General features: G+C 40.3%; 1 protein-coding gene across 2 annotated transcripts; it reads left to right on the top strand.

The window, feature by feature from the left end:
• The first annotated feature begins 1,180 nt into the window (after window positions 1-1,180).
• On the top strand, window positions 1,181-27,530 carry Trpv5 (transient receptor potential cation channel, subfamily V, member 5). 2 transcript variants are annotated; one of them, NM_053787.3, is given in 15 exon segments: window positions 1,181-1,452; window positions 5,125-5,222; window positions 5,358-5,480; window positions 5,997-6,134; window positions 6,499-6,597; window positions 6,790-6,962; window positions 7,094-7,240; window positions 9,473-9,685; window positions 18,101-18,187; window positions 18,295-18,371; window positions 18,623-18,788; window positions 18,974-19,040; window positions 20,699-20,967; window positions 23,907-24,013; window positions 24,728-27,530. In NM_053787.3, coding segments are annotated over 15 exon segments (2,172 nt in total). In that variant the 5' UTR covers window positions 1,181-1,342; the 3' UTR covers window positions 25,026-27,530.
• Window positions 27,531-27,700: the final 170 nt, after the last annotated feature.

Below are 27,700 nucleotides of genomic sequence, written 5' to 3'. Positions count from 1 at the left end.
AAAGTTGAAGACCTATGGATACTTGCTTCCTTTCTTTCTTCAAGGGACCTATGGCCATTGCCCTTAGTGACTGTGTAACTCTGACTGCGCCAGACTCTTCTACCACAACCCCTCTCCACCCCACCCCCACCCCCTCAAGGAGCAGCTTTATGGGCTTAGTGTTTCCTTGGCAAGTGCACTGTTCATGACCTGCTCCCTCTCCACTTATCAGCGCATCTATAACCCCCACCTCAATCTTATCACTCCCTCCATCTCCTTAGACTAGAAGTCCACAGGTTTCAGAGACCAATAGCACTTACACTGCCCCAACCCCCAGTGAGGCATAAAAACTCCACAAGGTGACCCTCCCACTCCTGGGGTAAGAGCACTGTTTTTCCTTGTCTCCTGTTGCTCTTCTCCCTTTCTATATTTCCTTGTGTTTCCATGCTTGCTTTACTCTAGATATTTTGTTCTATGGATCAGAGCTCTCTCACTTACATCAAAAGGAAGGGGCAGTCCCTAAGGTTCTCCAACAGAGGGTCTCAAGCATATCCCATTTAAGTCTCTCATATCTGCATGGCCCCAAAATTCCTAAGAAGTACAAAGACCTGGAGAGGTATGAATTGGAAACCAAGTCACAAGTTGAAAGCCTGCTTCAATGTTGTCTTCAGCCCAGGAAACGAGAGAGCACATTAGCTCTCAGTGTGGTATGTTCTCATTCAAAAGCTTCCCTTGCTTTCTTTCCACTGATCTTACAAGTCCATTGAAGGAATACATTCAACAACAGTAACATGTCTCATTGAAAGCCATAAGGACAATGCAAGATACTATTTGATAAAGGAACATTGCCTTATCAGAACCCGTTCCTCCTGCTGGGTCGAAAGGGTCTCATGATTTCTCTATCTTTAGTCACTCTAAATTTCTGCTGTCTAACATCAGGAGTTACACAGAGTCCCCTAGGAGTCTTCAAGGGTCTATATCCCAAGGCCTGTTTCACCTTCAGAATTATCTTGCCTTGCTCCCTCCCCAAATTCCTTGACCCCACCTCTCAGCCTTTCCCAGTCTCAGCTGCCCTGCCCAAGAATCAAGAAGGTTCTTCCCCTTCCCCCTCCCTACTTCAGGCTGTTTTATGCCCCCAGGCTCAGCTCTGAGAAGATCCCCTCCCCTTCTCCCAGGGGTGTGGCTAGTTCTTCAGTACACAGGCACATATTCACACCTCACAGCAACCCACTGCGTGGGCAACAAGTTACCAGGGGATATATACCTTTCTTCACCCTAGCAGACCTAGACTCCTCAGCTTCTGTCACCCTAGACTGACTCCTTCCATGAGATTCGAATAAGTGGCTGGTATTTGCATGAAGACATGGGGGTGAAAAAACCTTGGATCCAACTTCAGAAACGTCTCAACTGGTGGGTCAGAGAACAAGACTGGAACCAGCATGTGGATCAGCTTCATATGCTACAGCAGAAAAGGTAGGCTCTTCGGGGTGCCCATTCTACTGCGCAGATTCTTTTTTTTTCTTGGATATTTTTATGTATTTACATTTCAAATGTTATCCCCTTCCCCACTCCCATCTTCCCTCCCTCTTCCCTGGCTTCTATTAAGTCCTTTGGAATATAGCCTGTTTCCCTGAGAAAATACTCAAACTCAATGCCAGGCTCTTGCCTGTGTTTACCCCTTCCAGCCTAAGTGGCACACTTCTCCAGCTAGTATGGGTTTGTATACCTGGAGATCTTGAAAATGGATGTAAAAGCCCAAATGACGCTGAGAGTTAAACTTCTCTTCCTGCCTCAAAGAAAGAGGTAGAGAAGGGCTCTAAGGAGACAGATATAAGCTTGGTGCATTGGTGGGGAGGCCAAGCAAAAGAAGGTTGTTGAGGAATAGCTTGTGTGGGGAAGGGACTATATCTTGCAGGTTTTGGAGGGGCTTTTGTTTAGCAGACTTGAGAGAAGGAACATGGAATCCTTATCAGGAAGAATGACAGTTGATTCCCTGGGCAAGGGGAGGAGGGTTTTGTTTATGTGTTTGTTTGTTTGTATAATGCCTGCAGGTGATTAGCTGAAGGCCGTTCAGGTGAGATTGGAGTACTAACTTCAATTCTACATTTTAACTGTGGTGCTTGTCAGTGATCATTAAGATAACTGAACGTCTTTAGTGTAGGGTTGCTGATCCATCTCTAGATAGATCATTTGTGACTGAACTCTGAACCCGAAGTAGGAAAAACTGTCCAGGCAAGGGACCAGAGATCCTCCCTCAGGTGAGCTTCTGCTTCAGAATTTGTAGAGTTTGCTTCACCTTGAGAGCTGGCTAGAACATGGAATGAGGTGATGACAGAATGTCTGCCAGGGCTCAGAAGAGCCTTGTGCTTGGTTCAGTGTTCAGTTTGTTCTGCTTGAAAGTGTTAATAATTGTGAAGGAGGCTTGCATTTACCATTTGTTCTGAGTCCTTTCACTGTTGAGGTACTCTGTTTATTCACAAAGCTCCACCCTAGGTTATGAAATGGGAACTTCAGTTTCTCCACACCTTGCATTAGAGCAGGACTAGGGTAGACTTTGAGTTCATTTGGTCTCAGGACTTTCCTCAGCAAAGGTGCAGTGGGGTCAAGGGTTGTATTGGACAAAAGCTTTATATAGTAGGCTCAACACAAAGGGTAAACTCTGAAATCTAGTCCTAGTTACTCTGAGCTGGTCAGGGCCACAAAGCTCAACTGAGACTAAGAGCTTAGATGAAATAGGACAGGGTCTGAACTCTGGCTCGTTATGTGCCTCCTGGGACCATTATGCAGAATAAAATGTTTCTTTAACTATAAAGTTCCACCACACTCTTTCTTCCAATTGCCTCAAGATGAACTGGAAGAGAAAAATTGGGGACTTAGAGAAATCAAAGAGAAATAACCATAAGCTCTCTTCTCTGCTTTCCCTATGGCAACCAAATTGCTAGACTTCTGTTTGCCTTAGAAGCCCAAATTATGTTTTCTAGGAAAACTGGCTTCAGCTTTATCTCCTATTCCATTTAGATCCAGGCAAAGTCAAAATCAGAGGTTCACCCAGGGGCTTTTGTAAGAGAAACCAGCGGAGAAGCCCAGAGCTCAAGTCTCTTTGGTTGAAAACAAAGTATTTAGCATTTTAGGTTTAAAGATTAAGTCTGGGAAGACTGCATGGCCTATAGGTACCCTAAACACTCTATTCACAGCTGAGAAGTGCATTTCAACAACCCAAAATAGTGGTGAGAACTAGAGTAGGGACAAATGTAAGAGTCCAGGGCTCAGCGTTTAACAGCTATTAAGTCTAGGTCATGAGTTTCACAGAATTGGTAAGGTCTAAAATTAGTTTGAGTCCTTCAAGTGTCTGGTCTCCAAACTCATCTTGGCTACAGAGAACAGGTCTAGCTGGCCTGGGAGCCTGAAGAACTGACAGGAATATCTCCTTCTCCTCCTCTTCCTCCTTTTTATCTCCCTCTACTCCCAATCCTCCTCCAACCACCTCCTGCTCCTTGTCTACCGTTTAGGCTCCTGACACATTTATTTATTTATTTATTTATTTATTTATTTATTTATTTATTTATTTATTTATTTATTTTTGGTTCAAATGAAGTTCACCAGGCTGAGGTCCTTTTTTTAATTTTTCATGAGGATACTCCAAAACCCACTGAAGGCCTTGGGTTCTCCTTCCTCAAGAACTATCCCTTCTGGTTGGTTTCATTAATTAATTAATTTTTAAATTTTGTATGTTTTAGCTAAAATATAATTACATCACCTTTTCTCTCCAGTCCTAACCCCTTCAAACTGATGATCTCTTTTTCTTTGATGGTTTTAAACACACACACACACACACACACACACACACACACACACACACACACACACACACACACACACATATGAATACAACTTTCTAGTCCTCAGCCTCCTGCAATCTTTCTGCCTTCTCTTCTGTGATGTTCCTGAGTAGGAGTATGTCTTAGTCAACGTTTTATTGCTGTGAAGAGACACCATGACCATGGCAACTCTTATAAGAATGACATTTAATTGGGGCTGGCTTACAGGATCAGAGGTTCAGTCCATTAAAATCAAGGTGGAAGCATGGCAACATCCAGGCAGGTATGATGCAGGAGGAGCTGAGAGTTCTACATCTTCATCTGAAGTCAGGTAGCAGAAAACTGGCTTCCAGGCAGCTAGGATAAGCCCACTCCCACAGTTACACACCTACTCCAAAAGGCCACACCTACTCCAACAGGGCCACACCTTCTAATAGTGCCACTTCCTGGGCTGAGCATATACAAATCATGACAGTGTTGAAGATGTATGCAGTGGAGCTTGTAACCCCATCTTCATTGATCTCTGCATGGTGTCCAGTTGTGGATTTCTGTAATAGTCTTAATTTGCTATAAAGAGAAGCTTCTTTAATGATTGAGAGCTATACTTACTTGTGTGTATGGTGCCAAGTATAAGAATATTGTTAAGAATTATACTCATCTAGCAAATTGGTGGAGGTAGGTCTTCTAAGATTCATATCCTCACTAGTCCCATGTACTTGGTTATGTTTTTTATACCAGGCATGAGTTCCTTCCTGTTTATTGGACCTTAAGTTCAATTAGACAGCTGTTGATTACTACAAAGATAGGAATGTCACTATTGTACCTTCAGAGATACCTAGCCATTCTGGTCAGTTTTGTGCTTCACAGATGTCAACAGCTGGATAGGACTATTAGTTGTTTTTGTCCATTGGCAGCTGGTGTAGGACTTTCTGGTACTTTGGAGGATAGACCACACACATGAGGCTTTCAGGTTAAATCCATCTTGAATAATTTGAAACATATATATAAGTTCATTGTCTTCAGACATATGAAGAACTGTCCCATCTACTGATCAATTTATAGCTAAGACTTGGGGTGCACACAAGCCTTATTTTATGGGAGAAATTAATTTGAGAGGGACAACAAGGGAAATCCTAGGAGCCTTAAAATAAGCTCTTGTCCTAGGGTCATATTAACCCTTGAGTCCAACAAATAGCTCAAGAGAGACAAAGTTGATTTGTTATTTTGTACTGTAAACATCATGATCATAATAAAGAATGGTTCTGCCTCCTCTGACCATGGCCTGTCTCTGATGGTCACTACTGGACTTCTTCTCATCTTCCTCCAGTATTTGGGAGTCACCACTGCTTAGAGCAGCCAAGGAAAATGATATGTGCACACTTAAGAGACTTCAACATGACCAGAACTGTGACTTCCGACAAAGAGGTGAGATCAGAATTAGTGAGATAGACTTGTGTTTGCAAATGGCTGCGTGGAGAAACTGCTGAGGTGCTTCTGGAGCTAGGACCCACTTGAAGGAGAATTGCAAGTGTTTGGTATTCTTGGCTTACTCCATTCCAGGAGCTCTGGGGGAGACAGCACTGCATGTAGCAGCCCTCTATGACAACCTGGATGCTGCTATAATGCTGATGGAGACTGCTCCATACTTGGTCACGGAGTCTACACTGTGTGAGCCATTTGTAGGTGAGGAGGCTTCACAATAACTTAAAGCTAAACATGGGTGGGTGATCTACCATTTCTAAAATATATTTGTATAAGGTAGGCTCAGGAAGTGGTGGAGGGTCATCAAGAGTTGAGAAAAGTACAAGACCCCTACACCTTGGGTTTTAGCTCCCATGGCTTGCTTTTCATTTTTCCTATTCCTCTTTAGTCTTCGCAGAGTCCCTTAGACCATTCATTGTTCCAACTGTTTCTCTCTGCCCTTCCCCCCTCTCTCCTCTATATCATTATATGTATAGCAAGCCCTAAATATCATTATATGTATAGCAACCCCTAAATATCATTATATGTATAGCAACCCCTAAATAAAGGAAGTATAGACACATTGTTCCAGGAGTCTGAGGGATTAACTATCCTTAATTCCTGACTATTCTGTCTACAGCAGAAATTTGTCTGAAGAACTGTCAGGGAAGTTCTGTAAGGGGTGCTGGATTGTGATATTCTAGACAGAACTGTTGCTCACAGTTCTCTTTGGGCCAGGTCAGACTGCACTGCACATCGCAATTATGAACCAGAATGTGAACCTGGTCCGTGCCCTGCTAGCCCGAGGAGCCAGTGCCTCCGCCAGGGCTACAGGTTCTGCCTTCCATCGAAGTTCCCACAACCTCATCTACTATGGTGAGAACCAGGGGCAGGCTTAGAGAAAGGGGAGGTGGAAAGCTGGGCTTCGCAATAAATAAATAAATAAATTAATTAATTAATTAATTAATTAATAAGGCTATGAAGGAGCCTTTCCTTGGTTTCATGTTTCAAGAAGTTGGGAGGGGTTAATACTTCTAGGACTTAAGACTTAGAACCAGAGGCCAAGGCCAATCCCTCCACAACACTCCATCACCTTTTTTTCATTGGGTTGTGCTGGGCAACTGATCCCAAACCCCAAGCTGAGATGTGGGAGGAGGAGGCAGTTGTGGTCTGGAGGGTAAAAGTTCCTCTCATCATCTAATCATGTTCTCTACTGCAATGGATTTCTTTGTGTCCACAGGAGAACATCCTTTGTCCTTTGCTGCCTGTGTGGGTAGTGAGGAGATTGTTAGACTGCTCATTGAGCATGGAGCTGACATTCGGGCCCAGGACTCCTTGGGTAAGAGCTGGGATGAGGAGAGGATCCTGGATGGAGAGAGAGAGAGAGAGAGAGAGAGAGAGAGAGAGAGAGAGAGAGAGAGAGAAAGAGAGAGAGAGAGAGAAAGAGAGAGAGAGAGAACAAACCTTAGGTTAGAGGATGAAATCTTCAACTATAGTACTATGGTTACATTGCAGCCTCTGTCTTCCCCAGGAAATACAGTACTACACATACTTGTCCTACAGCCCAACAAAACCTTTGCCTGCCAGATGTACAACCTGCTACTCTCCCATGATGGGGGAGACCACCTGAAGTCCCTGGAACTTGTGCCCAACAACCAAGGACTCACCCCCTTCAAGCTGGCTGGGGTGGAAGGCAACACTGTGGTAAGAACCCGTCCCTAAGGTTTCTCCTTAGTGACCTTTCCCATCACTAGCATGTGTAAATGACTTGGTCCACAGCTGTTCTCCAGATCATCTAACACACTAACCGTTCAAATGCTCTCTTGCTTCACCAGATGTTTCAACACCTGATGCAAAAACGGAAGCACATCCAGTGGTCATTAGGACCCCTAACATCTTCCATTTATGATCTCACAGAAATTGACTCCTGGGGTGAGGACTTGTCCTTTCTGGAGCTTGTGGTTTCCTCCAAGAAGAAAGAGGTATAAATGTCATAACAGGTCCAGAAACTTCATGTGAAGAAAGATATTTTGAGATGTTGCTTTTTCATCTACTGAGACACTTTGATCCCAAGATACTTAAGAGATTTACTATAGATAGAGAACAGTCTTTAGGAGAAAACAGTTCCTATAGGTGCCAATGTCATCCAACATTTATCTTCTGAGACTACTTCCCTTCTGCTTAGCTCTAGTCTCTCTCTTTACGTATCTCATTCTAATTTTTCAGATAAAGAACCTTCTGACTTGGAGTCACTTTCTTCATTCTTTCCTTCGTTCCTTTGTTGCGTCCTTTCTTTCTTCGTTATTTCCGTCACTCAGTATATTGAGAGTATACTTTGTCACAGACAATATACCAAAAACCAAAGAGATAGATAGAGGCCAAAATACATGTCCTTTCAGCCAATTTCTTCAGTTTTTGGATTGATGTTCTCACAAACTGCAATGGAGTTCGGTCTGTACCCCGCTGCCAGTATACACTGTGTACAGGGGCAGGAAAATAGAGGTGGGAACAATTTGGATAGATGTGATAAAATATCTATAGCAAGATACAAAGGGGAGAAGATAATGGCTGAGATGAAGAGACATCTGAAAAAGTAGGAAGAGGCCTATTCAAAATGAGCAGGAAGGATTAGCCATATGAAAAAAATTTCATTTGAGGATGGAGGAAGACTTTGTAGACATGCTTGACAATCCAGGGCAGAAAGGTGAAGGAGCCTTCAGAGAGGAAGTGTACCCCACCCCCACCCCACCTCAGGAGTTGTACATCACTGAGGACAGTAAAAACAAAACATCCACATGACAGAACCCTAAGAGTATCACATAAAATTTTCCAGGGATAGAATACAGTAAAGACAGTTCAGATACAATGAACTGAACGCCATAGGGAATGGAAGAGACTAGAGTGGAGAAAATAGCTCTATCTTTTAGGAACCTATAGATATTGGGAAAACTGAGTTTCTATTGCCTATCTGCTATATAATAATTTCCTAAGCACTCTTATAGAATCACAAAGCATGACTGATTATTATAACTAATAAGCATTAGAAAAACTGAACAGTCATTTATATAATTCTAGAACAATCTTAGAAACACCTAAAGTTTGAGCAGTTTTTCTTAGGAGTGCAAACTCCCTCCCTATTATGTAGATTCAGCCACCACATTCCTCACTTTTTCTTTCTTCCTTTCTTCTTTCTTTTTTCTTTCTTTCTTTTCTCTATTTCTTCCTTCCTTTCTTTTGTTTTTCTTTCTTTCCTTTTACATCTAAGGCTTAGAGTTTATTTCTTTTTTTCCCATTTATTTATCTCTCAATCTCTCCCTTGCTCGTTCACATCAGGTATTAATTATTTGCATTCTCTTGTGGTTTTATACAACCTGTAATAAGTAATTTTCCTTCACACCTCCTATCTTGCTTTCATTTATAATTCTAGCAACTGATACTCTTAGTACCATCTTAAGAATAAGATTTTTCTGTTTTATGGCAAAACTCGATTCTCTAATTGGGGTCTCCTTCAACACTCTGCCCTGGATTGTTGAGCATATCTGCAAGCTGTCTTCCTCCTTCCAGCCTCGAGGGAATTTTTTTCCTACCTAATCCTGTCTGCCTTACTTTGAATTTACTTCTTTTCAGATGCTTTGTGTCATCCATTATCTTTTGTTCTTTGCATCTTGCTATTTACTTCTTCTCTCAGAGCACCATCCAATTCTGCCATCTACTATATTGTTTTTCACCCGTCTAACCATACTTCCAATGCAAATTGGACTATCTCTTGCTAGGAGTTCTCAATTGCTTTCTACTGCATTCAGAAAAAGAACTAAACACCCTACAATGACATCTACAGTGCATCTGCACAGTGATCTTTGTTATTGTTTATTTCTCCCATGTAATATCTGTCCACTAATCTCAGCTGATTCTCCCACAGTCCTAAACACATCTTACGTGCAAGTGAGCAACGGCTTCTCACACCTTCCTATCATAGTTCAGTCACCTATGACTCATCGATTATGGCCTCAATGTTGTTGTATGCACTGTGTTTACTTCTGTAATACTTCTGCAGCTCTAGCACAAAACCTAATATACAATAGAAATTACTAAGTGTCTATCAATGAAGTGAGTGACTGGATGATGCTGATGATAGTTGCTGCCCTGGAATGCAGTTCAAAACTCAGCACTGCTCATCATGTCGATCATTCTATATTGTGCTTTTTTTTTGACAGGCTCGTCAGATTCTAGAACAAACCCCTGTGAAGGAGCTGGTGAGCCTGAAGTGGAAGAAATATGGACAACCCTATTTCTGCCTCCTGGGTATGCTGTACATCTTCTACATGATCTGCTTCACCACATGCTGTGTTTACCGCCCCCTCAAGTTCCGTGATGCCAACCGTACACATGTTAGAGATAACACCGTCCTGGAACAGAAACCACTACAGGTAATTTTTCTTCAAAGGGATGAAAAGCATGAAATGATGATGTTTTCTACAGACCTTATTGATGCTCTCCTGGAAAGACGCTGTTCATAGGCCCAGGAAGTTGCCAACACCTTATCAGTAATGTAGGAATTAAACAGGAGATAAGGGGCCATAGATAGAGCCTCATCTCTAAAACATCAGTAAAAGTGTTTGTGTAGGAAGTTACAGATTTTCTCACAAAAACTTGTTTAAAGGTTGGTATTATCAAATTTGTTAATTTGTAAAAAAGAGTTCCTCTTTACTGTTGGTTATCTATGTCTCTGTTGGATACTCTACAGAAAGATGCTCAAAATGGGCAGCGGCTGAGTATGAATCACCTGCAGGTGTAGGACCTGCTATTTTATAATGTCCTGCAGAGATCTGGGGTGGTTAAAAATGGACAGATAAAGGGGTAGAATAGATTAAAATTGATGTCAAAAAGAGCAAATTCCCATTTTGTTGTAACAAAGACAACAGATTCTGATGAGTAGCTTTAACCATATGTAGTCAACCAGTAGAACATCTGAGGGTTTTATTAATGAAGCGCTATGTGCTTACAAATATTCATCAAAAGAATAAAGAGATATAGATAAAAGTAAAAAATAAAAGAGAAAAATTGTGCAAGCTGAGAGCTGAATCCTGGAGATTTATGGTCCATACGGAAACTAGCCATAGGAAGAACTCAGCATGGGTAAGCTAAGGTGTGGTTTTCTCTAAGGAGAAGATAAATTTTCTGCAATCAAGAATCAAAGCCCTGAATTTGTTGGATTAGATAAAAGTAGTAAACAGAGACAAGAACCCCAAACTACATGAAGATATTCCACCTTCCTTGGTTCTCTTCTTTTTTTATATTTTCATCTACTTTTTTTTACCTACTTATCTCTTTTTTACACACACACACACTTAAACGTGTATGTATACAGAGCATACATATAAAATAAATGAATTATATTTATGGTTTTACTATGTATATACATATATATATGTATATATATATATGATACACATATATTTAACATGGCTTCAGTATGGCTTATTATTCAACTGGAAAATTATTCTGAGAAAGAAGAGAAGAGGGGATGAAGGGAGTGAGAGACAGACAGAGAGACAGACAGAGAGGCATGGAAGAGAAGAATGAGCGGGGGGACGGAGAGAGATTATTTTATCAGTAATATATACATAAAGGATGACATCACCAGCAGGTCACGAGTAGACACAGGTGCTTAGAGGAATTTTCTTCCTGTAGCTCCATCTGGGCATGAATGTTCAGACCAAGTATAGGCAAAGGGACAGCTAGGAAAGAAGAGTGACAGTAATGGTAATTAGGTGGTTGAAGGAAATGACTGGTAATAGAGAAAAAATATAGCCAAGAACAAGCTGGGAGTAGATGGGCTTTTCCATTGTCTTTGGCCCTGAGTCCTCCCACATGGTCTTTCCCTACTTTTGTCTCACACTTACACAGAGAGTAAACAGGCAATGCAGATGAGGGTCCACCCTAACTGCACCTTGGAGATGATGAGCAATTAAGTAAGAGTAGGTCGCACATGTGTTTTTCTCATTGGGGCAAGATGAATTATGCATAAACATATTTCTTTAACCCAGATAGTCTAAGTTATGTTTAAAAGATCCTTTTTTCTTTGCCTCAAGACTAAATATAGCATAATAATGGCTAAATACCCCAGCCATTCTTCTTTCTTTCTCCTTAACATCTTTAGTCCCTTCATTTTTGGTTCAGTCAGTTATCCTGCACAAAATAGAGGACTCTTATTAAATATTCTTTCCTTTGCATCAGAGCAAGGAGTAGGAAGGTCAAAGATACAGTAATAAGAGATGTAGATAGCAAAGAACATCAATTAATAGTCCCTATTTTTTGGTTAATCTTTAAGCATTAGCCCTGAGTTTCTAGAATGTAGTGGTTCTAAGTCAATTTGGATTACATGAGGAGCTCCTGGACTTTTCAACATAATTTGGAATATTCTGCTGTCACTTTATACCAAATTACTTGAATAATAGGAAATTCTCCTTTTTTTCTACTTCTTTATTATTTGAAAGTCTCAAAAATATAAAGGTATAAAAATATACCTAGACTTGAATTCAATTGTTAACCAATTAGTTAACCCAGGGAGCTTTTGATTAAATAAATGAATTTAAATTTGCTTAAATAAATGACTTTAACAATCAGTGATACTAATAGCATTGGAACCCAGCATTTTGGGGCAATCTGGGACTGCTTTTGTGAATATTTTATGGCCTGTGGAAACTATTGGGATTCTGAACCTTAAAGAAATATTCTAGCTTCGTGTGTGGGATTTTATGAGAATACTCCAGCAACTCCCTGCTAGACATTTGGAAGGAATGGGGGAAAATCTTCTCTCTGCAAGAGGCAGCACAAAGAACATAAAAACTTAGCCATATAAAGGTCAACTTAATTTACCTTTGCTCAGATTTAGAGGTGTCAGAATGAGTATGTGCTTTATTGGTCAGCCATAGTTTTCAAGTAATTGAGAAGTTCAAGGCCTGGGAGTCGGATTCCTTGGATTTTAATACTAACTCTGAAATTAAATAGTTGTGTGACCAGTAGTAGAATGACAAGCAAAGAGATTGGACTTTGCCCTTACAAAGGGCAAAGGAAAGTGATACCTGCCAGCACTGGCCAGGGTAAATTAAGATTGAGAGTTTCTGGTCAGCCTGAGCTACATAGTAAGATGCTCACTGCACCATGTCAAACAAAGCACACCAGAACAAAGGAAACGAAAATAAGAAGGGGGTACAGCCACACAAGAACAACTCACAAAGGAGTGGCCACTCTTACTTCATGACTTCTTGAAAGAGAGAAAAAAAATCTCAATCAATTTTTCTGAGAAAAGTATTCCCACTTACTAGTTTATTTCCCTCTTCCATCTACAACTTCCAAGGGAACTGCTTCTCTGTAGTCCCCCAGTTCTAGCCCCCCACACACACACACGTAAATTCTGGATCATAAACTCTGAGAAGGAAATATTTCCTGGGAATAGAATCCTACTCTCCCATGGCCAGCAGTCCTTACCTCGGGATACCTACCATCAAAACCTTTATAGATTCCTTGAAGAAAAGTAATAGTTGACATAAACTATCCCAAGATCCTGCTACCCATTTGTGTTGTGTTAAACACTTACCATTTAACTCTTGTGGACAGTACTGGTTAGGAAACTCTGTTCAATTTATAGAATCATAGAAATCCTTTCACTGGCAACAAGGCTCTTTGTAAGTCTGTGGTTTGGGGAACAAAATCCAAAGTCTGAACTGGACTTTTTCAACTTGTTTGTATGCTCTAGAGTGGTTGGTATCCCCAGCCTTTTTCTAGAGAATGTATACCTAGCTCTTCAAGCTCATGGGTGTCTCAGGCTCTACTCTGCACTCTCCTGAGCATTCAATGCAGAACAGTTACCTCACAGAGAACAGTTCAGTGAAGTATGAATGACTAGTCCCTGCAAGAAATCTGGTTACTGGAAACAATTAAATTCTAGGTTATCACTACTCCTAAAATTTCAGGCTGTTAATAATTCCCAAAATTCTTAGCCATGTGGCAATGCTGAAAATTCTGGTTATTTGCAGGAAGTGCTTAGAGGAGTAAAGTAGAATGGGGTGTTTTTGACATTTCAGGTGACCTTGAGCAAGGACTCTGGTAGTTTTAGAAGAACTCAGGCAACGGCCATCTTTTGCATTGGTTTCCTTCCAATACGTTTCTCCACTTCTACTTTCTGGTTTATTTCCCTCATTCATCTGCATCTTCTAGGGAAGGCTGCTTCTCTGCAGCTTCCACGGCCCTCTTCCTTCTTTGCTTCTTGACTAAATGAATAATTTCTCGCAGTGTTGTAAACTGTGTATAAAAAAAAAGGTAAGAGTCAGATGCTAATGTCCTCCGCTAATATTCTTGACGAAAAAGTATATCCTGCTTTAAGGGCTGGTTAACACAACTCCATTGCTTAATGTGTGTGCATAGAGCATAAACACTCAAGGCAGAGAGATGTCAAAGTCATGAGTTTTGTAATGAGAGCTAATCTGGGCTTTACATTTGATCCTTATCTTACAACGAACACTTCTAATTAAAAGAACACATACACATAGATGTTAAAAATCAAACAAAAGTATTCATCAGGAGACACCATTGCTGTATGTGATGACACACACCTAGAATTCTAGCATGCAGGAGATAGAGACAGAAGGGTCACCCAGGAATTTGAGACCAACCTGTTCTATACAATGTGTTCCAGGCCAGCCATGGGATAATGGTAAGACCTTGTCTCAAAAAACAAACAAGCAAACAAACCAAGCAAACAAACAAACAAAAAAGTCAATAATAAATACATAGATAGATAGACAGATACCAAAACAGAACTAGAACCAAATAAAACAAAATAGCAATTATATCCTGGCCTACCACTCTTCTTTCTCCAGGCATTTTTCATTCCAGTTTGCTCAGTCAGGTTTTACCTTTTTTTTCTTCAGAGGAGACCACGCCTCTATCTCCATTTGTTAAGTGTGTTCAGGCAGTATCTAGTGACTTTCTCCTCCGAAAAGTATTTAAGGAACACCGTCTAATACGATCTGTGGTTTTATCCTGAAGGTAGTGGACAGCTAGGAAAGAAATAAAACAGAAGTCATGTGATAATGTTCACATTTCCAAAAGATTAGTCTTGGGACTTGGAGGGAAGTAGACTGTGGGGATAAAGAGTAATCAGGATGATAGACAGCCTTGCCTTTGTCTGAAGGCATTGAGTCCAGCTGAATGAAAGAAAGAGACATGGCCATGGCCAGAGCTGAATGGCTGGACAGACAGGCGTTGAGGCTGTGTGGCTGTGGTAACTTAAACAGTTTGCCAAACACAACCTTGATCCCCAAACCTTATTTGAAGAACCACGGATGTAAAGAGCCATGAGTTAGATGTTTAATTTAGACAGAACATCTTGATTACAACCCCTAAAGAGTAAACTTTTAAAACTTCAAAAGGCAAATTTCTTATTTATTTGGGCTTAATTCTGGGGAAGCTTAGGGTATTAGTTAAAGGGGAATTGTTATCACTTCCTAAATCATCAGACATTTATCATTGAAGTTCAAGTCTCTCTTGTTTTTAAAGCAGTACCATTGTCTTTACATTGTAGATACTCATTCTAGATGAAAAAGAGTTTTATGTCAGTAATAAAACAATACAATCAAGGCCAATGATTTAAGTTCCTAGCACAATTATTATGACATATTTCACACAAACACACACATACACACACACACACACACACACAGAGAGAGAGAGAGAGAGAGAGAGAGAGAGAGAGAGAGAGAGAGAGAGAGAGAGAGAGAGAATTTTTTAGAAGGGCAAAAAGCAAAGCCCTTTATTTTGTTTAGTAGGCTCACAGAAGACACCATATTCTGCAGCCAGGTTTGAGACAGGACCCTTGGAGAAAGGGCAGCTGGAAGTTCAAGCAAAGTCTTGCAGTCCTTGGATGCCTAGCTGACTGCTGAATTTGTGGAAGGGAATGCCTCCATATTAAAAAATATCTGCTGAATAAGAAAATAGAGGGGTTGCTGGGGTGTGTTGGGGAGACCCAGAGAGATTGGATCCCTTTTTCTGTAAATGGTGTCATTGCTACACTGGCCTCTAGGGGCACTCTTGTCTTCAGAGCTCATTGACTTCTTTTGTCTTCTAAACCTAGTTTACAATCTCCCACCTTCTATCTTTCAAAACAAGGTCTCAAATTAACCAGGAAGGACTCAGATTTGTTACACAGTCAAACAATCGGTTTAAACTCCCAACCCTTTCAACTCCACCTGTTGGTTGCTGGGATTTAGCCTTGACTCCACAATCCTTCTGCCTAGGTCTCAATGTTTCTGGGATTACAAACTTTTACTATCAATCTTGTCTTTGTCTCTGGAGGGAAAGAAGAGAGAAAAAGTTGATCATGTAGTCTAGATCAGAGGTTCTCAAGTATGGGTCACAACCCCTTGGAGTTGCATAGCAGAGATCCTACATAACACATATTTACATTGCAATTCATAGCAATAGCAAAAGGAGTTATGAAACAGCTAGAGAAATAATTTTATGGTTGGGGGGTCACAACAACACAATATTGAAGGGTTGCAACATTAGGAAGGTTGAGAACCACTGGTCTAGACCTATTGATCAAGATACGAAGTTTTGAAAAGAATTTGAAATATTTGTGCAGGAAAAGATTCACTTGTCTAGTTTCTGGTATTTAAAGTCATTTCTCAGTTAATGTGTTTACTATTTATTCCTCTACTTATCTAGGGTCTTAAAGTGAATTAGCATGGTTTGCAGTAAGAGATAGATGCTATAGGAGCAATAAATAAATAAAAGGGCCTCTTCTGTGAACTGAATTTCAGTAGAGAAGAAAGTGAGTTCATATAGTTGCCAGGACTAAGGACAACATAAGCAAAGAAATCACACAACTAGCAAACAAGAAACCCTGGAGCAGCCCCAAAGCTACTTTAATTTCCCAGGGTTAGACATATAATTCCATGTTGAAATTGTACATAATTTTTTTCCAGAAAGCTTTCTTGTATTCTTAAGTGAGGCCAAGACTTCTAACTAGGTAAGAATCACAAACAAAGAATTCTATCACCACTTCTGCATGATGTCTTCATGTGACCTTGACTCCAGAACTGTCTTGATGTCTCAGAATAATCAGAGCCCTTCAAGAAAACTAAAGCCCATTCTACCCTAATCTGTATTTTTGTTTAAAGTATACCCAACTGTACCACCTACTGTAATCTTCACACCATCCCCAAGAGGTGAGCATTAGAGTTTTCATCTTACAAATGAGAACCCTTAAATTAGAGGTCTTAAATGTTTCAAGGTCTCATCAGAGCTAGTAAGTTTAAAGTCTATGGTGACCCCTGAATTCTCAGATATGTTTATTATGTCTTAAAAAAGGTGAGGGAGCCACAATGAGATTTGAACAGTTGAATTCTTTCCATGGCAGAAACCATCATCACCCTCTCCTATACTTTCTTATTCACTTGGCATGCTTTGTTGTTTCATTTTATTTTGCTACCTCATCATACAAGACCAAACTGGTCTACACTCTATCTGGCCTTTGTGCTCTATCATTCTTTTTTTTCTTTTTTCTCCTTTTTATAATTGGATATTTTATGTTTTTATATTTCAAACATTATCCCCTTTCTCAGATCCCCCCTCTCCTATCCCTCTTTCCTCTACTTCTATGAAGATGCTCCCCCTCCCACCCACCCACTCCCACCTCCCTGTCCTGGCATTCCCCTACACTAGAGAATTGAGCCTTCACAGGACCAAGGGCTTCTTCTCCTATTTATGCCAGACAATGCCGTCCTCAGCTACATATGCAGCTGGAGCCATCGGTCCCTCCATGTGTATTCTTTGGTTGGTGATTTAGTAGGAGCTCTGGTGAGTCTGGTCAGTTGATATCTTTGTTTTTCCTATGGGGTTGCAAACCTCTTCAGCTCATTCAGTCCTTCTCTAACTCCTCCATTTGGGTCCTGTACTCAGTCAGATGGTTAGCTATAAACCATCAAAAAAATCAAAAAATCAGTTTGGTAATCAGTCTGGTAGTCCCTCAGAAAATTGGACATAGTTCTACTTGAGGACCCAGTTATACCACTCCTGGACATTTATTCATTTCCTTTGTATTTATCACATATATATCAATTTCCAGATATAGAAGCAAGCAAACATGCTCCCCAGTTTTACAATAAATAATAGACAACCACACCAAATGGGTCCTAATGGACCAAACATAATATCTCTAATTTTTTATGTGAAAACTTTACAATCTAGTGTGTTTTAGTCTATACGTCATGTTAAAAGCAAGCATCCTCATCTGTATTGCTAAGGCTCTGGCAGAGCCTCTCAGGAGACATCCATATCAAGCTCCTGTTGTGCTCTATTGTTCTAGCTCATTCTCTTGAATACTAGAATTGCAGGCAAATACAACCATGCCCAGTAGTTTGGTTATTTTTGTGCTATGAAATGTGATCTCAGTTGCTCAATATATAGAGAAAGTATTACTCACAGCATATATGAATGAGGCAACACAAGAAAACCTTGAACACCTACCTCATGTCCTGGTCACAGAGTTAATCAGCATGAAAATTGTGATAGGGTGAAAGATCTTCTCCTTGCCTTACACACATCTTGACAGCTTTAGACTGTAGGCACTAATAGCAAGGCCTGCTTAGACTAAACTGTGGAATCTTGTCTGATGAAGTAGCAAAATAAAATGAAACAACAAAGCATGCCGAGTGAATAAGAGAGTTTAGAAGATGACAATGATGATTTCTGCCATGGAAAGAATCCAACTGTTCTAATCGCATTATGTACAAGTCTTCACATTAGGAAATAGTTCTTGTCCTGATTTCTTTCCATAGGAAGCGTATGTGACTTACCAGGATAAGGTCCGGCTGGTGGGAGAACTCGTGACAGTCATTGGGGCTGTGGTTATTCTACTCATAGAGGTGAGGAGCAGGGGCTGGGGGGTTCTGGGATAAAGCAATCCATCTACTGGTAGGTCCTATACTGAATTGCAGTCTATATTATATTTTGCTTTATCATCTTTCCCTAGATCCCAGACATCTTCAGAGTTGGTGCCTCTCGCTACTTTGGACACACAGTTCTTGGGGGTCCATTCCATGTCATTATGTGAGTGTCTTTTTCTCATAGACTCTGATTTCATCTACTAAAATATTATAAGTCTCCAGTTTACTCTCTGAGACTCAAATATGGGGTGACAGTCCAGGGATTTCTGGCGAGTGGATTTGTACCTTTAGAAGTGTGTTTTAGCTGTTAAGACTTGGCCTGAATGTGTGGTTATCAGCCAACTCATCATGATACAGTAGAACCAGAATATTAACAGCCCATACCTCACTTTCTGCTTTCTGCCTTCACTCTAGCATCACATATGCCTCCCTTGTGCTACTGATTATGGTGATGAGGCTTACCAGTATGAATGGGGAGGTGGTCCCCATATCCATGGCCTTGGTACTGGGCTGGTGTAGTGTCATGTACTTCTCCCGAGGATTCCAGATGCTGGGCCCCTTCACAATCATGATTCAGAAGGTCAGTGCTTTCCTAAATGTCTTTCTGATTTCAAATGCAGAACCTTTATGGATGGAAGGGTAGCAATAGCTTAAAGAGAAAGTGTTGCTCAGAGCAGAGCTGGGGACATCATGGGGACATTTAGATCTGTTAGCAACAACTGCACAGAGACATTCATCTTTCTTCCTCTTCTTTGTTTCTGGTAGATGATTTTTGGAGACCTACTGCGCTTCTGCTGGCTAATGGCTATGGTCATCCTCGGATTTGCCTCTGGTAATATCACTACTTCTAGACTGTTAGATGCAGCTCTTCAGAAAAATTGATTCTTTTCTCACATTCACTTGATTTTATTATTGTCATTTACTATGTCAATAAAACATACCACTATCCAAAGAAAAGGACCACCCAGGTTGGCCTGGAATGCAGAATTTGTGAGTTCTGAGCTGTTAAGATTCACGTCAGCTAACTGTGCTGCAAGTCCCTTAAAGAAATATTGCAGAAAGAGAAGCATGAAGCACTGAACATTTGTAGATCTTTTACATGCTAAGTCAATAGGAACGATGCCATGTTATTATACTCTGCTATATTTGCAGTTTAAAAAGATGAGGAAAATACATGCAATAAGACAGAAAGTGCCCTATTTCTGTATGTAGTCACTTAAAGTATTGATAAAAGAAAGGATTGTAAAAAGGAGGTTCAGAATGAGAGTTTGGAGAACTTGGGACATGGCAGAGAGTCCAGACAATGAAAGACTGAAAGAAGGGAGACAAATAGATACAGTAGGGAGTGACAAGTACTATAGGTGACAAGTCCAGCATAGGAAGGAAAAGCCAACAGAGGCACAGAGGAAGCATAAGTGGTTAAAAGAGAATTCATATAGGTGGGAGGAAGGTCCAGGTCCAATTCATGAAAAACCTGCAATTCTAACTAAGCCTTCCATGTCTAAAACTAGTCATCCATTAGTGAAGAGGGTGCAAAATAAAAGTGACCTCTGAAGAACTCTGTCTCCCATCATTACAGAACTTTATTAATACCTCTAGAAATTTCTCTGTTCAGTGAGGTTGCCCATAGAACAGTAGATAAAAAATTAAAAAAAAAAAAAACTAAGATCTTAAGTGTGAAAGAATCAAACTGGCAGTCTATCTGGAATAGTCTATCCTGTGAGGCCTGATTCTATCCCTTTCTCTACCCAAAATCTCTTTACTCAGCCATATGCAGACTATTAGGAGAACCAGGAACAGGATTGTTTCTGAAAGATTATACTGATGATTTCCTAAATGGTCACTGCTTGTGTACTCATTGTGCTTGTGATTTTACTTAAGGAAATCTGTAGTTCATACAGACTCTGTATTTGGTCTTGGGATCACCTTGCCATAGGTTTCCATATCCCATACAGAGAGAAATCAAAGGTCTAGTGTCATAAGGATCCAATATAACCTGCCATGTGGTAGGCGATACACGAGTCAGAGATAACTTTTCTGTGATGTTCAAAGTTAGGCTAGCAAGTTTCAGAGTAATGGATAGTTATCTAGATGCCATGAAAATTAAGACTCTTCCTTTAGCCTTGTCATGTGTGCTGCTCTTTGAAATCATTCTAGATGCAGTACATTCTTTTAATAACTTATCTTTCAAATATTTGGTTCTCCTAAAGGCAATAATCTGTTAGATAACTTACTATACATATATGTACATCTATAATTCTTTTTGATGTAATTCTTTTTGCATGTTATCATTACTCAGAACAGTGGATGTAGTAAGGATTCTTAGGATTAGCCAGTTCCAGTATTACAATTACATTGTTGATGTATAGTAGTGTGTACATCTGTGTAAACTGATGGATGTGTATAGATGAGAAGTAGAACTAATGACCACCAAAACCTTACTTACTATGAAAATTTAATTCCCCAACTATATCTTCCCGGACGGAGCAGCCTTCTATATCATCTTCCAGACAGAGGATCCAGAGAGTCTGGGAGAATTCTCCGACTACCCTACAGCAATGTTCAGCACCTTTGAGCTCTTCCTTACCATCATTGACGGTCCGGCCAATTACAGTGTGGATCTACCCTTCATGTACCACCTAACCTATTTTGCTTTTGCCATCATCGCCACACTACTCATGCTCAATTTGTTCATTGCCATGATGGGTGACACTCACTGGCGAGTGGCCCAGGAGAGGGACGAACTCTGGAGAGCACAGGTATGTTATTAGTGTTGGTCCTTCAGAGGGGCAGAAACTGGAGGGAAACATTGCAGTAGGGTGTGTTTATTGTGAGCCACTCTTAAGAGAGTCACAGAAGAGCCCCAAGAGGCTATCATTTCAGTTACATTTATATACACCTGAAGTATGTGTGAATTGGTGGAGGGACAAAAGCATAATACAGTGGAGGATCTAAGCACAGAGTCTGGCCATTTATTACAGGTAAAAAGCAGATCTAGGAGCCTTTAAATCCACAGGGAACAGGAATATTTTGTTCTTCTATAACATGGCTCTTAAGTTTAGACTTTCTCTTCTATTAGAGCGTATAAATCCCTAAATCCCTATTATATCTTTTCTTTGTATCACAATAAGCTAATCAAATACTAGAGTTAGGAGCTTCATTCCAAATACTGCTAAGAAATAATTGAGCTGTTTCTCGGCATAATTATGTATTGGTGTGAGAGTCATTCAGCATATTCTTTAGTCTAATTATGACCTTATTATCTTGTATATTTGAGTAAGGTTTCAGAGAATAGGAATTTTCTATATTGTGAAACGTTCATTATTAGAAGCATCATGTTGAAGTGAACTAAAACCAATCTTGCTGTAATTTGATTCTTAAGGCTCGGACTTTTTCCTTCTATGTACCAGAAAGCACATATCCATCCACATAAGTACTATATAAATATTTGAATATAACCATTGTTTACCCTTCAGAAAACTATATAGTGGGTATGTAAGCAATGATCCTCAAAAGCCTATTTTATGTCTAGGATCTGGGGCACAAACACAACCATCAAAGACATACTCTGTGCTCCAGTTGAAGTGCCAAGCTACATAAATTATGGACACCTAGTAAATCACTTCACAGGAAGCTGAACACTCATAGAAGTAAAACTGATACAGAGATATACGTTGTGCTAAGAAGAGATGAAACTGAGGGATTTAAGTAGAAAGTTGGAAAATTCCCTTATCAAAGGAGGAATTTTTATGGCAGATGGTAAAGATGGGTAAGACTAGCTAGCTGAACTAGGATTAGATACAAGTTAGGTTTATATTAATGAAGGTGAATGACCACTAAAAGAAATAAATCAATCCTAAACAGGTTTTTGTAACAAGTTGAGGATGGATGTGCTAATCCTCATAAGTGGGAAGTTTAGAAAATCAAACTAGATTTACATATCTGTTTATATAATTCAGTCTCTACCTTACACATTCTACCAGATCCTATGTTCTGCCTGTTCAAGCCTACTCCCTCTTCTAAGGTAACCATCCCCATTATATTGACAAGCAACCTAAGATGCTCAGGCCTTCTAAGAGAATGGGGGCGGAGCATACTGTTTTGCACAATTCTAATGGTCCCATTCAAGTTGCACTGCAGACTCAAGTTCCATTCAAGACTCTTCTGACATTGCATAACCAGGTTGCTTGATAAAAAACAACTTTAGGCCAGAGATATGGCTTGCTTGCCTAGCATGTCCAAGGCTGGAAGTTGAGTTCCCAACACCTCAAAAAAAAATAAATAAAATTAAAAGCATATTTGACCCAACACAAATCATTCTAATTTCCATGGGATTTTAACAAAGCTTAGGTGAAAGGTTTTTTATTTTTTAAAGACAAAGTCCAGGGCTGGATAGTGGAGGCAGTAGCAGCAATAAGGAGATGAGGTCCCCACATCTCCAGTCTTTTAGGAAGAAGGACTAACTCTGAACTGAAACCCATTGACTCTAAGTGATAATCTAGATGAAAAACAGGCTCCTCTGGTGGAACAAAAGGGTCAAGGGAAGACTACGTGAAGAAGAACCATGGGTATTCATTTCAGAAAAAAGAACAGTTACTGAGGAGGAAGAGAACAACATGAGTTGAAGTCCTGAGATGGAAGAGAAGCTGTTACAACCAAGGGACTAAATGAAGGGAAGACAATGAGGGAGAGAAGACACATAAGGGTGTACCAAGACGGACTGGCTATTTTGGGGATTGACAGCTCCTTCCATCAATAGTCTTCTCTCCCCTAGTCATCTTGACTGCACAGTCGGTTCCTGATTCTTTTGCTGCCAGGATAGTTTCTGATATGGAGGGAGCAGTCAGGTGCTAGAAGAGGCTTTTTCTTACAGAAGACATACTACTTACTGTCAATCACACGTAAGATGGAGTCAGTTTTTCAAATAGGTGTACAACTGTCTCACTCTTAAGTGCACAGTCAACTGTAACCCTCAGATTTGTCCCAGGAATGAGCTAACCTCCTTAAGTATAAGGGTAGGACTTCACATTTTGTTCTAAGTTTGTGTTGCTGGCTTCAGAGTAGCATTCCATTTTGGTGAGATCATTTTATATTGATTTTGTCACCCCACAGATTAAGTATCCCTCCCAGCTTTGTGTCACAGGCAAATTTGATAAGCTTGATGTCTGTTTCATCTAGCCAACTAATGAGGACGGGACAAAGGACAGAACATGAGACATGCTACTAGAAATTTCCTTGCTGAGTAGATAGACGTTAATCAAACCTTTTCTTTCTTAAGATATGGACTTTTAATTTGTTAGGAAAGCCCCAAACTGGAACTGCCTCACTTCATTCCTGATATCATACAGATTCTATATAATAATTGTATTTAAGTCAATGTCATTGGTCTGTGGTTTTCCTATGGTGGGGGAGGGGGAATCACATTAGTTGGAATGAGTCACTTTCTGTGAATATGAATAATAATGTAGAACTAATTGTTCTATTAAAAGCAAAAATATCATCTGTCCTGTTTTAAGGAGATAGCCAGATTAGTATGGTTGTAGAACAAGCATAGATATAGATGAACAGCGCCCCTTACAACTGGTCTCCAGGGTCTTCTTTGAACAGGTGGATTTTTGTTTCCTTTTTTGGTATTCTTGGTGTCACTCTGCTCCACATGGCTCTTTCTGAGATCTTTTGCTACATGATCTCCTTCCAGGTTGTAGCCACCACAGTGATGCTGGAGAGGAAAATGCCCCGTTTCCTGTGGCCTCGCTCTGGTATCTGTGGTTGCGAATATGGCCTGGGAGACCGCTGGTTCTTACGGTGAGTGACAGTATGTGTGTGAAACCTGCAGATGGAGTTTCTGAGAGTAAGAGAAACCAGGAAATATTAAGGGATTGCATTAGTCTGGTATTGAGAGAGGGAGAGAGCTTACATGTTGTTGGGGGTGGGGGGGTTAGAAAACATTAGCAAGCTGTGTTTCCGACAGGGCAGTGGTGTGTGAAAAGGTATGCGTGCCGACATATAAGTGCTCAGGTGTGCTATGGCTTGTTCCATTTGTTTTACTCATGTTTACTTATGTTACTTCCTTATCCTCATTTCCAATATGGTTTGCCCTTGCTTCTAACTTCTTTGTTCATAGACAATTATTATATCCTGACCTGGCTCTCCTCACCCCTCATTGGTACTCCTTAAATTGGATACTGTAGAATTCATGACACTCTCATCTCTCTCTCTCTCTCTCTCTCTCTCTCTCTCTCTCTCTCTCTCTCTCTCTCTCTCCCCCCCCCCCTTAATGTTGCTACATATAGCACATCATGCATGCATTTCATTACTCTCCAGAGCTGACTTCCTTAGTTCTATTACCTCATTCTCAGGTTAACTTTCAGTTCATTTTCTTTCATTCTAGATGTTCTTCTTGCTTCAGTTCTGTCCCTTTGTTTATTTATGAATATCTCATTTCCTCCATGCTCACCTCTGCGTCTCTCTATGGCCTACATTCCCCATCCTCTAATGAGTCATTCTGTTTCCTCCTAGGGTTGAACACCACCAGGAGCAGAATCCGTATCGAGTACTTCGCTATGTGGAAGCTTTCAAATCTTCAGACAAGGAGGAAGTACAAGAACAACTATCTGAGAAGCAGCCTTCCGGGACTGAGACTGGGACTTTAGCTAGAGGCTCTGTGGTTCTGCAAACGCCTCCTTTGTCCAGGACTACATCCCTAAGCAGCAATAGCCACCGTGGATGGGAAATTCTCCGTCGAAACACCCTGGGACATTTGAATCTTGGACAAGACCTTGGTGAGGGAGACGGAGAGGAGATCTACCATTTCTGAAGAGAATTCTGTTTCTCTAGACCTAGCCCCAGGTGGGCCAGGGTGTAGAAGAGAAAGGGGTAGTTAGGGGTGGGCAGGGAGAAGGAGAGAGCTGATTTGCAAGAATCTGAATTCTATGGTTATGAATAGTTGGAGGGTATGGGCAGTGGCCATCTTGTGTTGTATGTACCTTATAAGTTCCTCTAAAGCTCATTTCCTGAGAACCAGGCATCTGAGCATATGAAATGGAGGCTAATTGTCATCTTGGGTTGACATCTAGACCATCTATTTTGTGCCTTGAATAGAACCAGAAAGCAGTAAGTCAGGAAACTTGCCCGATTCTATAACGTATAATGTGGAAAGAACCATCATACCATGAACATCCTTCCCATCTCTTTAGACTTCCTAGGACTCTCTTCCCAGCTAGCAAATCCCAATGTAGAAAACTACAGGAAAAAAATATTTCCTTATCCTGTTTTAATTTTTCTCTTATGTCAAAAAAATATACATTACATAAAACTTATCATTTTTACTATTTTCAGTATAAAGTACATTCAGATTATTGTATAAATATCACTAGTATTCATCTACAAAAGGTTTTCATCTCAGACACCAAAACTCCTGTCCACTGAACAATAACTCTCTACTATTCCTTCTCGTTAGTCCTCAATAACCATTATTTTACTTCCTGACTATGAATTGATTGTAGGTGCTTTATTTAAAAACCGACTGGAAAAGACATGATCCGTTGCACTTGCCTTGTTTTGTTTAATATAGTAGTTTCAAGGTTTCTTCTATTCTCTAGAGGTATCAGAATTTCATTTCTCTTTAAGTCTGAATATCTACACCTTACTTCATTCATCCATCTATCAATGAGTTTTCTTATCTTCTGTTTACTGTGAACATTGCTGCTATGAAAATAAAGTGTGCATGTCTATAGAGGCCCTTGTCTCTAATTCTTTGCTGTTGTAGAAGAATCATATGCCTAGAAATTGAACTGATGTATTGCATGACAGCCCCATGTTTAATACTTTAGATAAACTACCATAATGTTTCCATAGTAGCCTTCAGCATTTTATAGCTTCTGCTAGTGGGTATGAAATGCTATCTCATTGTAGTTTTGATTTGCCTTTCCCTAAAGACTAAGGATATTGAGTCTCTTTTCATGCTATTATTTATGGACTAATTTTTATCACTGCACTGCCTTCTGGTTTTCAGAGGCTGAGTCTGAGGTGCTAGTATCTCCTTTGAATCCTAATGTACTTTATAATTGGTGAGGCATATTTTTCTTTGTTTAAATGGCTCGATCATTTTTTTCTATAGGACCGTCTATTCTTTAGGTTCTACTTTGCAAGTTATCCTCTTTGATGCTGAAAGCATAGGTTCCTGTTTTTATCTTGAGACTGCCATACTCCACACCCTTCTCTCATCACCTCAGTCAGAGAGTCAAACATGCTGTTGCTGTTGGCAAAGCAAAGAAATAAGTAAGGTCTGGGAAGTTTTAGACAGGTGCATTCCAATACAAATATTCAAAGCTGTATGCCAATAGTAAACTATCACAAAAATGTTCCCAGACCTCTGGTGGTATGAAACTTAACAGGGCTGAGTTACGATTAGGTTTTATTTTCTTTCATAGTGGAAGCCCTTCCATCTTATGTATAGTTAAACTTCATCTGTGTTTTAGACTGTCCAAGATCTAGTTCCTTCTGCATTTTCAGATGCCAGGGATGTACCTATCTCTGCTTCTTCTGACCTTTCTCATTTGTGACATCTCTAACCTCTCTTTCTCCATCACCTTCGACAGCAAGGACGTTGTATTATTTAAACACCCTCCTTCAAATCCAACTCCCTCCAACAGTTGCTGAACGCCCATCACTTTTATTCCCTCTTCAAAACGAAATGTCTTAGGAGTCGATTCCACTATCTACTGGCTTCCCCTGATTTCTCAGCCCTTTGTGATTTGATCTAGTTTTCTGTATGCTACAGATTCCACTCTTGTTATCTCCCTAAAGATAAACCTACTCATTCATCTCAGTTTTTGCTGATCTCTATAGATTACAAAAGACTATTCAACACTCTTCACTTTCCTACCAGTCCGGCTGATTTTGCTTTACCACAACTTATAAAAATTTTGGTCTACAGGGCTTTTTCTTTCTTATTACCTTACTTACTGCCATAGATCCCACACACGCGCTCATGGTTTTGAAGGGTTTATTTTCATCTCACATCTGTCTTCTGAGCTCCAGGCATGAACAACTTAGATGTCCCACTGTTAGACTTGTTCTACTGTGATGTTTTATAGACACCTAGAGCTCAGGTTTTACTCATCATCAAACTTGCATCTCTATCCATATCCTCAACCATGTTAAATGTCAGAGTAACAGGCAAGATTTCCTAAACCACAGTTCTGGGAATCATCCTTAATACTCGGTCTCAACCCTCATATCAAGGACGTTCAAGACCAATGGATAGACAGCCCATTACTTATCGTTAAAGTAAACTAATTCTGATTAAGCACACAAAAAATGACTTTTTCTACCAGTACTTTGGTTCCTTATCTATTTGCTGTAGTACTATTACTATTAAAAATGTATGCGTGTTGGGGTTGGGGATTTAGCTCAGTGGTAGAGCACTTGCCTAGCAAGCGCGAGGCCCTGGGTTCGGTCCCCAGCTCCGAAAAAAAAAAAAAAAAAAAG

This window comes from Rattus norvegicus, chromosome 4 (assembly GCF_021556685.1).
Source record: "Rattus norvegicus strain SHRSP/BbbUtx chromosome 4, alternate assembly SHRSP_T2T, whole genome shotgun sequence".
Classification (NCBI taxonomy): domain Eukaryota; kingdom Metazoa; phylum Chordata; class Mammalia; order Rodentia; family Muridae; genus Rattus; species Rattus norvegicus.
Note: the sequence above shows the minus strand (reverse complement) of the source record. Positions and strands in the feature narration are given on the sequence as shown.